General features: G+C 40.0%; 1 protein-coding gene across 1 annotated transcript; it reads left to right on the top strand.

Annotated features, from left to right (window-relative positions):
* The first annotated feature begins 8,006 nt into the window (after positions 1–8,006).
* APELA (apelin receptor early endogenous ligand) lies at positions 8,007–8,594 on the top strand. Its single transcript, XM_041395853.1, has 2 exons — positions 8,007–8,085; positions 8,506–8,594. The coding sequence occupies exons 1-2, from the start codon at positions 8,010–8,012 to the stop codon at positions 8,592–8,594; spliced, it is 165 nt and encodes a 54-aa protein (XP_041251787.1). The 5' UTR covers positions 8,007–8,009.
* The last annotated feature ends 4,751 nt before the right edge of the window (positions 8,595–13,345 follow it).

Here is a 13,345-nt window from a genome sequence, read left to right on the forward strand (position 1 = left end):
AAAACCAACAACAAAGCCCCCCAAACAAATAAAACCTCCAATAAACCAAACCAAAAAAAAAAGGGGTAAAAAAAAAAGTAGCAATTATTACTATGGAAGAAAATTAGCAATTATTATAATGGAAGAACTGTTCACAATTAATGAAATTTTGCAGACCTGATACATTTGCATCTTCACCTCTGCATCTAGAATAACATTATCTTTGTGCTTTTAACAGATTCAAATGCTGCAATGAGAAATCAGTTGAATAGAGACAGAACAACATATTTTGTTAAATAGCACATTTCAAAAGGAATGTTCATCAGGGTCTCTGGTAACAGACATTTATTACTATTTTGTAGAAATTTGCAAGCTGAAAATATTTACTAGCCTTGAAAGCAAATAAAAACACTGCCAATTTCAACTGAGGGTTTCTAAGTCAATGATGCAACACGTCTCATGAACTGCACTTCCTGACAACAGCTAAGTTATGCACATAACCTTACATAACCTCTTTTCCATGAAGCATGTATTTTGTCTGAGGGTTGATGGTTTGGGCTGCTGTTTTATTTCCTGGATTTAGCTATTTTTGAGGGAGCACAGTATCCATTACAAAACTTTGATGAGTCTGGAGTCTCAAGATCTTCTTTGAGGGTTTAACACAATAATTCTTGGTAATTACAGTGTGGTAAACATTGAGATCAACAAAATTAACTTTTGAGCCTTGAGCCTTTTATTCATGTTAGACATTATTATTATTTAATATATATATTGCAGAAGCAAGACCAATGCTTTCCTTCTTCAGCTTCTACAGGATATTCTTTTGCCATATCCTGTACTTACTGTCAGGTTTTGCACATATTTCCATTACATCACCCCTGCTAATTTAGTCTTTGGTCTTTCCATTGATAAAGAACTTATCTACCAAAAAAAACAAAAAAAAAACAAAAAAAAAAAACAAAAAAAAAAAACAAAAAAAAAAAAACAAACCAAAACAAAAAAACCATAAAACAAAACCAGGACCTTTTTTGGTATAGTTATAAGTGCCGTACAGCCAGTAATCACCTTACTGGATTAGTACAAGGGGTGACAGATTACAGTGCTCTGTCTTGTAGTAGGCTTTTTTCCTCAAAATTTCCCACCTTTCCTATCAGTGCAGCTTCAGCAGGGGGAGAAACGGTAAGACCATTAGCGTGTGAGATCCACAGTGAGCACTGATCACAGCAGGCACCCAGCAAGTGCAGCAGTTAAAGCACTGAGATCTTCTCCAAGGCAATCTCTTCAGTTTGGCAGACTTGTTACCACAGCACATTACACAGTCATCCAGCCGACGTAATCAAAAAAAAGGGTGCTGGCATGAGTCTACAATGTAAAGCTTATACTTTGAAAAACCTGTTATTAGTTAGAAGCATGCAACATCTAGAACACTAGCAAAAAGGCTAGTTATCACATAGGTGCTGTTATCCTAACTAGGAGTAAACACCACAAAACTTTTCAAATAAGCAAAACGACATATAATGCAACCAGGAAACATTAGCCTTTCCCACACAAACAACATAGAAATACAATGAGAAATCCACCATTTCCCTAAATATAAGCTTGACTTTCTTGCCTCCATTCTTTTTCTTGTGTTCACATATTTTATTTGAGCATAAGCTTGCAATTCCATCTTTTCAGATTGATGATCAGAAAAGCAGAAAAATCATAGATACCTTCTCTTCTTTTGCACCTCTCACCAGCTGTGTTGGCCACAGCAAGGCTGACCTTCCTGATCACAGCTAATAAAGAAATAATTCAGATAGGAAACATTGAAAAGGCAGTGTCACAGCCCAGGCTTTGATAAAGAGCAAGGCAGTTCTGCAATCTTTTTGCCAGGAGGCAAAGTTCAGAGGACTGTACTAAACAGGTCCAAACCCTCGTAAGAAAACCCCTACCTAAAGCACACATTTCATCTGGTTTCAAGATAGTGATCAGGCTTGCAGAGGGTTAACATTAATGGTGACTACTATTTGGAATATTAAAACATTACATCACGCTAGACTCCCTGATGGGAACTTGTGCTCACTCTTGCTACAGAGCTGCTTCGTGGGACACCATATCCCTAATAGCAACATGCAAGCAACATAGAAAAAGGATTTGCTGAAGCTGCAACCTAAATTTACCACCTGAAGTCAAAAGTATAAATATGCAAAAAACCGGAGGTTAATTTGAAATTCTCTTTCAAGTAATCACTCAACCAATCTTTACAGAAATTTGCCAAGCCTGTCCTAACACCTCCTGCATTAAAATTTTACTGTGGCTAGTGGCTGCCCAAATCCAAAACAGAAGATCAGTTATGTAGCAAATTATCTCCAGGAAGTTAACTCTTTCTGTCTGAAAAGCTTACAGAAATTTGTACAACTAAATGGATAGCTTTAGGTAAGACTAATAATTTTCTGACTGCATGGGAAGCTCTAAAACCTGGAGTTTAGGACAAAAATATGTCTGTGTTTCTTTCCTGAAATTTCCCTAGCAAATATAAACAGTAACTTCAATGTTAAATACTACAGTAAGCACCTCTCTTTCCTACACGTGTGTGTTCAAGCTGCAACAGAAAGGTACAAATATGTTTGCCTTATTTACGTGATAACTTATGAGAGTTTTCTTTGAATCATGAAAAACATACTTTTAAAAATACTTTCCCTGCTGAAACCTAGGGCATGAAGGGTCTGGATATGTAAGGGGGTTACATATTTGAAAATCAACCAGCAAATAAAAATTTATTATAGAACCTTGTGCTTTGTGGGTTTTTTCCTTGAACATCATTTATTCAAGACAATATAAATGACTCTTTAAATTAAAAAAGCTCTGAAATTATGACCAGTGCCAGAGAAGAATCTGACCCCAAATGGGTTGCCTGAGATGGAACATGCGGCCGTGCTGGTGGGGATCACAGGCACTGCTGCTCCAGAGCTGACCTCTTTGTTTTCCTATTAGGAAGAAATATGCCTATGTATTTCCTAGATTAATCTTAGAATCAAATTTACTTCTAAGGGATGGAAGGAAACAGAAAAATAAGTACATCTTGGAGCCCATGTAAATATATTTTCCTTAAGTAAAAAAGAAACTTCGTCAATATAGTTCAATAGGTAACTGATGAAATTGTCTTTTGTCGAGGAGGAACTTCATAATTTATCATTATTCAGGAGCAGGGCTGGTATTTCATTTTAAAAAAATCAACCATACAGATTGTAGGGTCACAGAAGTAAGACAGACTAAGTCTACTAGAGCATGTTTTACTTCTATTATTATTCTAATAATTGTAATTATGACCTGTATTGCAGTAAGAACCTGGAATGATGGCAGGAACACAAAATACTTTCTTCCCAGATTAAAGAAAATGTACTTTCTAGGTAGTGCACCTCTGCAACACACATAGAAAACTTTAAAAATAGTTACACAAGGCTCAGCCTGGTCTGAGCCATCCCCATTTCCTTTCCTTGAGCACATCTGTCTCCAGTGTCAGGTTACCAGTGCACATTCCTTCTGCTTGCTGACTACCATTTTCTTCCGGAGCACTGTCTCCCCCCAGGCAGGAAAGCCAGTGAGCACTAATAGGGAGGGAAGTGGATTATTTTTTTTTTTCCACCACAAAAAAACATAAAATGGCAAACAGGAGGAATAGAGTTTTGTTTCTGGGTAGGTTTTCATTTCCAAGCACAGATAAAAATCAGGACAGAGTGCATCATTTTCTCCCAAAATCATAATTTTTGAGCTAATGAGTTATGCCCAGAAAAAGTAGTCTTCATGATTACAGTCAATGAAGAAGGCAAACATTGTATTTGGCATCTGGTGCTGTACCCTGGGCTGAAGAAAAAACATCCTTTATATTCATGGTAGGCACATAGACCCTATAAAACCATGAGATAATAATCCCAGTGAAATTTGTGGTAAAAAAAAAAAATCACAGACACCTAAACAACGTTTCAAAATTTTTCCCTGTGAGCATTTCTTGGCCAACTTCTCGCTTTCAAGCGGTTACTCACATGATCTTTCTGCATTTTTAAAATTTTGTTTGTTGCACAGCCCACTTACCATCTTGCAATGTAATAGAAAGGAGCAAGGAAAAGCTGAGAACTTTCCCTAGTGACACTTGCAATTTGACTCGAAGATATGCTTCACAAAATTCTTTTGACCTGTAAACATGTTCAACCCAGATCTTGTCTGGTCAGTGAAATAATTCCTCTGGATCAGCAGGACGGATTAATCTGTGGAAAACCAAGTTAGAAAATCTGACTAGAAACTCTGGTATTATATCTTATCTGACAGCTTCAAGTCAAAATAAACAAGAATTTTCGCTCATTATCAGTTACTATCACTGCTGAGCATTCAGTATGGTTTCTTATGGAACAGTGGAGATCCACAATGATCCATGCATTTTTACTGGCTTCTAGGAGGGGAAGAGCTGTTGTCCAAGGGGTATCTGAGATACCATGATTGAAAACAGTATTGCCATATATAGCAATTAATTCCTGCACTTTAGAAGCATCACTTAACGTTTTATACTGATAGCATTCGAAAGCTGTTTTAAAATATTAATGATAAACACCAGAGTTTATAATAATGTGCTGGCCTTCAAACCAAAAGCAGTATTCAATTTCTGACTAGCAGAGCAATAGGGAATGCTAATCTCTTACTCCATACTAGGAGGTGCCCAGTTATCTTTCTCTCCTGTTGCAATCATCCGAGCTTATTCTATTTCTTAATACTGTGTATTTTACTGCTTCCTCACATTATTTCATCTTTTGTTCTTCCAGTGACTTGCTCTTTCATTTATTGAGGTAATTTTTATTCTTCTATATGTGACAAAATGATTTGATATTCCCTCAGCCACTTTTCCCTTATTTCTTCCAATCTTTTTATTAGAAACTATGTTTTCAAACTTTTTCCCCAAATAAGACTGTAGCAGCCACTCTACTGAAAGTGCCACCCAGAAGAATCCATAACCAATGAAGTGATACAGTACTTACAGAAATGTGTTAAGCAAAGGATAAGGCCGTGTGTTACTTAATGTTTGAAATTCAGGAAAGGCAATTTCTATTCAACACTTTCAAAACTGTTTCTGCAATATGCTAACTATTTTTTTCACTTTCTGGATGTAAACAGATAATCTGACTATTTGATCCTATCAAGGAGGAAATAGGGAAGAGAATGTCTGTTGGAGAAGGAGCAATGATATAGGTAATAAATGCTGAAATTGTCATTCCTTCATTATGTTCCTTCCAGATTATAAGAGAAGGAAAGCTTTTGATTCAAATAACCAATTATTCTAGCTCATGAAGCATTATCTACAGACTTCCAGCTTTCCTACGCACTTTGCATTCCCTCTCCTCTTAAGCCAGCACAAACCCCACCAGCAAACACTGTGAAAAAGGCAGAGCTATTACATCACTGCATTCTACCTACCAAGTTGTTATTTGCCTAATTTCAAGTAGCACTATGCCACATGAAAGTAAGTACCTGAGGGAAAGCTGCTTGTAAAAGAACTACAAACTCTAGAGGGGGGCTGTATTACATTTTAGAAATTTTTTTTTAAGTGGGGAAGCATAAAATTATTACTGTATCTTACATGAAAATTATAATAATTCTGTGATGGTCATGTTAGAGTGACTTGGATTTTATTAGTCAAATAAACATTTGTAAACTATGAGTTTGTAAACAGAGTTAACAGTGGAATTAACAGATTTTAGTACACAAAACTGGAAAAAAACCCCAATAAATATTGCACTTAATGATTGCATCCTATGCAAGTCCCCTAAATTTAATGTCACCTCAGAACCAGAACGTCTGTAAATTTCTCCACATTCAGGTGCAGAAGAGGCCTGGATAGCCCGAGGGATTGGTGATGGTCTATGCATTCTTTCTGCCTTTTAGCTTTTTGCAGAGTCCCTATCACTTTGAAGTCTATACTGCTTCCCACCTTAAGGTTATGAGCCTGAACCTCACCTGCTGAATGAAAGTGATGGTCATTTGCAGGGCTGTATGAATGAGGTGGCCAGTGTGTTCTCATTCATGGTGAGCAAGAGAACACATCCCTAAACCTGTCCTAGTGGAGACAGAATGACATTTAGGATGTTGAGGATGTAATCCTGGCTCTGTTACAAACCCCTTGAGTGATCTGGGCACAGCATTCCTCTCCTACTCCACCACATTTGTACTTGAATTTATAACCCCTTTAAGAAAATTCTGCCACTGCCACCACGGGACTCTGATTCCATCTCAGCTAGTAGCAATAATATTTTTAAAAAGTTCACTTTAAAGACTAGAAATCACAAAGAGAAAACTTAATGACCACCAAGCTGTAAAGAAGAACACTGGAATGTGTCTCCTGGTCATAACAGACAAATCTGATCAATAGCAGAGGATTTTCCTTTTGTTTTCCTGTTTTGTCTGAGACACCTTCCTCAGCAGTCTTTTAAAACAACATTTAGTAACTATTTCCTCCATGTATCTAAGCTGTAATTTGTCTTTTAATTGATATGGGCATACTCTACCTAGACAAATTAGGTAACCAAGTAATGATGTATAACTCTACGAGGAGGGAGTAGCATGCACTATTGAGTTAAATAGGTTTTTAAAGAAAATGGGAAAGCCCTTGTTAAGGGAAAGTAATACAGGGGTGACTGAAATAAAACAAAAAAAAAAAAAACCCAAAAAAAACCACCCCAACAAAACAACTATATATTCCACTTTTTTAGGAAATAGGCAAATAACAACTTTATCCAATTTTCAATAACAGTTACCTAGTAATAATAGTAGTGCTTAGCTTATATAGAAATGTACTCTTTGCTGCATGTTTTAGAACAGAAATTTTTCCCAGAAAGGAACAATTTTTTTTTTTTTTTCAAAATAACTAGGTGCTATCTCATCACAAGAAATCAGCAGGTTGGAAAAAACAAGAGGATGAGTGGAATTTCAACTGATGCCAGTAATTCACTGGATTTCAAAGCCATCAGTGCTGCTCCCAAATTCCACAGGTTTTGCCTTTTTTCTCTTCAGGTTTGGGTATCTGCACCAGTTGGTTTCAGTGGTTTGTTAAAGCAAGCTCTCATCATAATCAAGTGTAAATATAATGCAATGTACAGGTGGGCTATGCAAATGAATGTCCCATCCAAAACTGCTGGCCTCAAACCGGCACTGCTGGAACAGATGTATCTATTTTACCCTACACGGTAAAAACAAAACAAAACAAAACAAAACAAAACAAAACAAAACAAAACAAAACAACCTCACAAATTAATTCCTGAATATTCTGATCCTTGAAAAATAGTTGGCGGTACAAAAGACACCCATTAGCCTTAAGCACTGCCAGTTTCACTTTGAATGGCCACAGCTTCGCAGGTAGTTTGGAGAAGAGAGAAAGCATTTGAGCTGGGACAAGGGCCATGCTTGGGGGGCTTCCCTGCCCCCGCTTTCGGGGAGGGGGAACAAAGGTCGGGGGGGCACTTCCTGCCCCTGCCATTGGTGTCTGCATGTGGGACCAATATGGGCAATGCAAACTTTAAACAGTTGCAAATGGGGGAGGGAACATCGGGGCTTGTTTTACATATGTTTTTTTCCTGGCCGGGTTGAATTTAAAGTGGAGCGGCCGCATTGTTCGAGAGGCTCCTTGCCCCTACGCATTGACAGGAGCTGCTGTTTACACGGGCTTTTCATTCCTGCGCTGTTTGCTTATGGAAAATAAGGGGGAGTGACAGAAAAAGAGAGAAAGGGAGAAGGGAAGAGAGAGGGGCCCGGATCGCAGCGCAGCCCAGGAGCCTTGGCCCTGCCTGACCATTAACCCCGCCGCCCGCGGAGGCGGCTGGCCCAGGCTGCCCGGCCTGGCCCTGGCATGTGAGCGGCGCGGGCTGCGGGCACCGCCGGCCCCTCACGGCCCCTCACGGCCCCGCGGGCGGCTGTGCGTGCATTTCCTCGCCGGCACACACACACACACACACACACACACACACACACACACACACACAGAGCGCGCCTCCGCCTTGACTGCAGACATGAGGCTCCAGCTGCTGCTTTGGATCGTGGCCGTGCTCCTGGCGAGCCTCCTCCCAGCCGACGGACAGCGGCCAGGTAGGCGATGCCTCAGCGTGATGCTTGTGCCGGGGCGGGAGCCGCGGGTTCGTGCCGGCCATGGGCACCTCTGGCGTGTTCGTCCGACCGCGTCCAACACGCGGTGTGTGACCTCCGGGACGAGTTTGGACTTGGCGCATCCGTCTGTGCGCTTCATCCCTACTTCTAGCGGCAGCGGGAGAGGATGCTTCGCCTATCCCAGGAGCCTGGCAACTTTGGGGGAGGCGGGGGGTTGGTGGGGGGAGAGGAACAGGGATAAATAGGGACCCAAGGTGGGCAACTATTGCAGACTTGCTACCGGGAAGCACCGGCGGCACGGGAGGGCACGGCCATGGACACCGGGGAGCACGGACCGGGGAGACGCACTACCGGCGGTCCCTCTCACGCCTCGCTTCCCTCCCTCCCTCTCTCTGTCCGCAGCCAACCTGGCGCTGCGCAGGAAGCTCCACCGGCACGGCTGCTCGCACCGGCGCTGCATGCCGCTCCACTCCAGGGTGCCCTTCCCCTGAGCGGCCAGGTAAACCCGCGCGTGTGCGCAGCGAGCACCTCTGGCAACGCGCTCCTGCCTCTGGAGCAGGGCGCGAGGCATGGCTGCGCCCGGGCTCCCCTGGTTTGGTTGGGAAACGGGGCTCTGGAGCCGCGCACGGCGGGGCGGTCGCTGTCCCGGGGCTGGGGCGCGGGTCCCGCCGGACGCTGTAGCTTTCTCCCCCTTCCAGGCCACCCCGCCTGCCAAATGCCTTCTTGAGGCAGTGAAAAACAACTGAGCCCGCTGATCGGGGCGAACGCTGCCCTCCGAGGCTGTTGGCAAAGCTGCGGGGCAAAGAGTGCCGCTGGTGCAAAGGCTGGGTAAAGCGGCGCTTGCAGAGGATGCTCCGGGGCTGCAAGCGCTGACACTTGCCCCGTGCTGGATGCAGGGCGAATCCACCTCACTCTGCCCGTCAGTAGCATGAAGGTAGCAGCAGTCAACTCACTTCAAAGGGGACTGTAATTCTTAATCACTGTCAGCAAAAGACCTTCAGCTCCTTGGATGAAAGGCTATACAAGTGCAAAACATTAATGCTTTATAGCTGATGAGGGCAGATACATTCAAACCCTAAGTGACCGCAGAAGCACACAGGTAGCATATGCTAATAGGGCAGGCATCAAAAGGAAACCAGGCTCTCTTTGCAATTTAAGAATGAATAAAACATGCAGTCAGTAGTTTTGCATCTTTGAAACTCATTATATATTAAAATAATGTTGTAGCCCCAGGCATGTCAGCATCTTAAATAAATGGTGGCTGAATCTGCACTCTGGAGCCAAGATGTTTCGATTTACTAAGCGGTTAACAGTGAAAAGGAGTCTAAAGTAAAACTTTTTAACAACGCTATACCAAGCATCTTGTCAATGCATAAACTGCCTTGGTGAAAGGAACCTACACCGCTCCCAAAACAGCCATGCAAAAGGGTACCATTCCGCTCTATAGTGCTGGCCCATAAACACGTGGAATGTGCATATGGGATGGCAGACTGCAAGTTTGTGAGGTTGAAAAAAAGATTGCCGTATCTTAAAGTGCATCTCAGATGGGCTGCATACTGAGTGGCAGAATTGAGATGCAAGTAGAAAGGACATGCCAGAAGGATACTTTACTACTGAATGCCATGTCTCCTCACTGCTACATTTAAACAAGAGACAGATTAAATGATACTCCATCATCAGTTTAAGCTTAAACCTAAAAAAGATAAACAATTGGATCGATTCACTCAGCAGGCAAAGCTTGAATGGACAGAGGAATTTAGACCCAGTGGCTCCGTGAATCAATTGTGAATTATTTGTGAAGAGAACATTTAACCCCCCTTCCCCTTTCCTTCCATTCAGCATCCATGTGTAGAAAGCACCTACACTTTCTCTAATGTGCTCTGAAGCCTCATATAATAGATGCATTTTGCTTGAGACTGCATATACCCCCCATATTCTGTGGGGAATTCCTTTCCTCACAGAATATGAAAATAAAAGGTACTTTCAGGTTTACCTCCTTTTCTTTGGGGAGCTGATTTCTTGTAACAAAAGTCAATGACCAAACAAAACAGTGTACTTACTAATTCTCAGTAAATTTTGTAGACATGTAGCTAAAGATCCTTCTGCTTTATAAAACTGTTTAGAACTCAGTAAACCTCTACCAGGGCGTAAAGGGAGACAGGCACCTGAACTCTCTTAACTTCAGTCATTGTGGGTGCTATCCTTTATCTTAAGTAGGATTTACCACCTACGTTTACATTCTCTTCCAGTTTTAGTCCAAATTCGGCAAATATTTACATGCCTGGGTTGCTTGACTCACATGAGTAATCTTATTGATCTCAGTGGAGTTGTACATATGGATAGAGCCATTTGCAGATGCAAACAGGATGCACCCTTAAGCCTGAATTTCAACTAGTGGTTGGAAACTAAAATGAGCATAGCAGCTTCTTGCAGCATTTGAAATGAGATTGAATTTGATTTTTCATTAGTTCCATACACAAAACACAGGACAAAAAAAAAAAGGCAGAAAGTTTTATATTAGCAGCCTTCTTGCTTTTGTCTTTTTTTCCTCCAACTTTGTAGTTGAAATTTCCAAATTAAAAAAATATTATTCCAAATGCATAATAAATAATAATATTCTGTTAATTAATAATAGATTCTGTTTTGTATGAGACTTATTTAGACTACTAAATCTCCCATTAGACTACTAAATCTCTCCCTTTCTTCTTTTTTCCCCCCAGCAACTTCATTCTGGACTTTCCAGTGTTTTAAAGGAGCAACAGTTAAACCGATAAGAGAAGTTTGTGAGAAGTCCAGATCAACAACAGCTGACCTGAGAGCCACCACAGTGCCACCTTCAGCAGTCCTGTCTGTCACATTCTACTAGGGGCTGTAGACAGGACTTGGCCCCTGTCTCACACCCTAAGAAGTGGTGGGGGCTGAAGTGGTGATGGGGGACGTACATGAACTTACCTGGTGGGATCATTCCCTGTAAATTATTTGGCTCTCACAATGACTAGTGAAAGTTAAAGATCAAATCAACCATCAGGTAGATTTTGATCTGGGCTAGATTTCCAGCAGCAGTAAGAAGGAAGGATCTGACCAAGGACACTTGGTGGTATATAATATTCAGACTGAGTGAAATTGAAAGTGCTGTTGACTACTCAGTTCAGGCTGTGTTTAGGATGAAATAGTATCAGACTCCATTATGGAATTCTGAAAGTCCATTTTTTGTTTATACTTTTATATATTAATAATATATACATATATGTTTTAACATCTAACATTACATCTCTATGGAATTACCTTAATAAAAACATAGAACGCATTACTCTAATAGCACCAAATCCAGCACCACACTAGTGGTCCCACTGGCTTCATGTATTGTAAGCATAGTAAGAGTTTACAATATAAGAAAGCAAAGAGAGTGTTATCCCTCACTGTGTAGATAGAGAATTGAAGCACACAGAGATAAGAGATTAGCCAAGGGTCATGCAAAAGTGATAACTCAGATCTCTTAAGCCAGGCCTTAAGGTCAAGCCCATCCTCCTGTCTAATGAGCTGTTACTGCAAAGCCTATCATTTGTTTTCTTAAAGTGGGCTGCCAAACCAGACAGTTAAAACATGCTTGAAAATTCAGTACTACAGAGCTGTTTGCTTAATAGTAGTTTTCCTAAAATACCAGCTACAGTATTATAAATAGAGCATAAAAATAGACCATTGAAAAGAATCCTTTGTTTGGTCAGCCCTAGTGTTGCATAGCACTCTATTCCTGTAATTTAAATGAATGGGATATTTGAACATGGCACTACAATGAATGAAGACTTCAAACAGAAAACAGGCTGTTCTTTTCAGCACTGGAGGTCAAGAATACATTGAGCTTTTAGTCTGAGTTTTGGTCTTAAAAATACGTGCTTCACACCTGCCTTTTATATCAGCAGAAATTACCTACCTACATACAAAGGAAAATGTGATAGCCCTTTCATTAGCATAACTAAAACAACCTGATAATAAAATATTCCCAGATTTTTAAGCCATTGCACTAGTCTTGAAATGCCAACATTTTTTACAAAATATATAAAGATGATCAAAGAACAGGAGTGTTGTGGTTTAAATCTGGTATTATTGTTTTTTTCTTACAACACATAGTTTCTAATAATTGAAAGAACAGCAATCAAAAAAACTAGATAGCTGAAACTTTCTAATCAGTGTGCATATGTAACCCCTTATCTCTAAGAATTTGAAACTTTACTTGAATTAATACTGGCAGAGTTTAGTATTAGCTACAAATTTCTCTCCATTAAAAAAAAAAAAATTAAAATGTAACTTCAGACCCAGTTCTGGAGTTGTGTAAAACCATCATAAAAAGATGGTCAAACTTATCTAAACCAACAAGCAGTCCTGCAGGTAAACCTTTGGAGTCTTGAAAAAAAAAAAAAAAGCAGTTTCCCAAAGAAGTATTCTACCACTTACATATATTTTAAAAATTATTTATTTAACTTGGCTTTGATATGTATCCTTGGCTAACTGTTTAGAACTACAGGTAAAGAGTGTGGGAAAGCAAGAGAGGTGAAGAGTAGCTATTTAACAATTATGTCTTATGAATGAGTATATGGATCTATTGTGGCACTGGATCTTTTATATATAACCACAATTATTCAATTAACTTTCATAAAATGGTAAAAAAATACATAATGTGTCTATCAAAAAGCTATAAATGCATGTTCCTTCACAAAAGTAAAAATAAAATAAGCACCCTAGGAATCCCGCTATCAATCTACAAAATTATTCTAAATATCTGTTCTTTAAAGGCATTCTGATACCATCAAATCTGCTTTGAAAAAAGGCATTAATTGTGAGCTTCAATAGATATGTTTATCAACTAGCTGGTTGATTGTACATTTTGTAAAAAGATAGTATGCATTTCAAATAATATCTTATTTGAAATAAATTTTGTACACTCCTCAAAGTTTGTATTCTTCAGCTGTCAAAGGCAATGCATGTAAAGAAAATTGAGAAGTTGACTATTTTCCCTGTGGATTCATACAAGAGTTAGTGTTTGAAAATTTTTTACTCAATTTCTGAAACAAATAAATGATAACTAATAATGGAAAAATTTTCCTGACATCTTCTGTCCTTCTAAAAATGCAAAATTCTGATTCAAGTCAGATTTGCATTTGACTTTGTTGAAACTGTTTCCATTTGATGTGCAAAACATAAGGCTCATGGTAAGAATGGCTTTGCTTGATAACAGTGTGATCAC

The sequence above is a fragment of the Onychostruthus taczanowskii genome, unplaced genomic scaffold, assembly GCF_017590055.1.
Source record: "Onychostruthus taczanowskii isolate IOZ18803 unplaced genomic scaffold, ASM1759005v1 scaffold12, whole genome shotgun sequence".
Taxonomy (NCBI): domain Eukaryota; kingdom Metazoa; phylum Chordata; class Aves; order Passeriformes; family Passeridae; genus Onychostruthus; species Onychostruthus taczanowskii.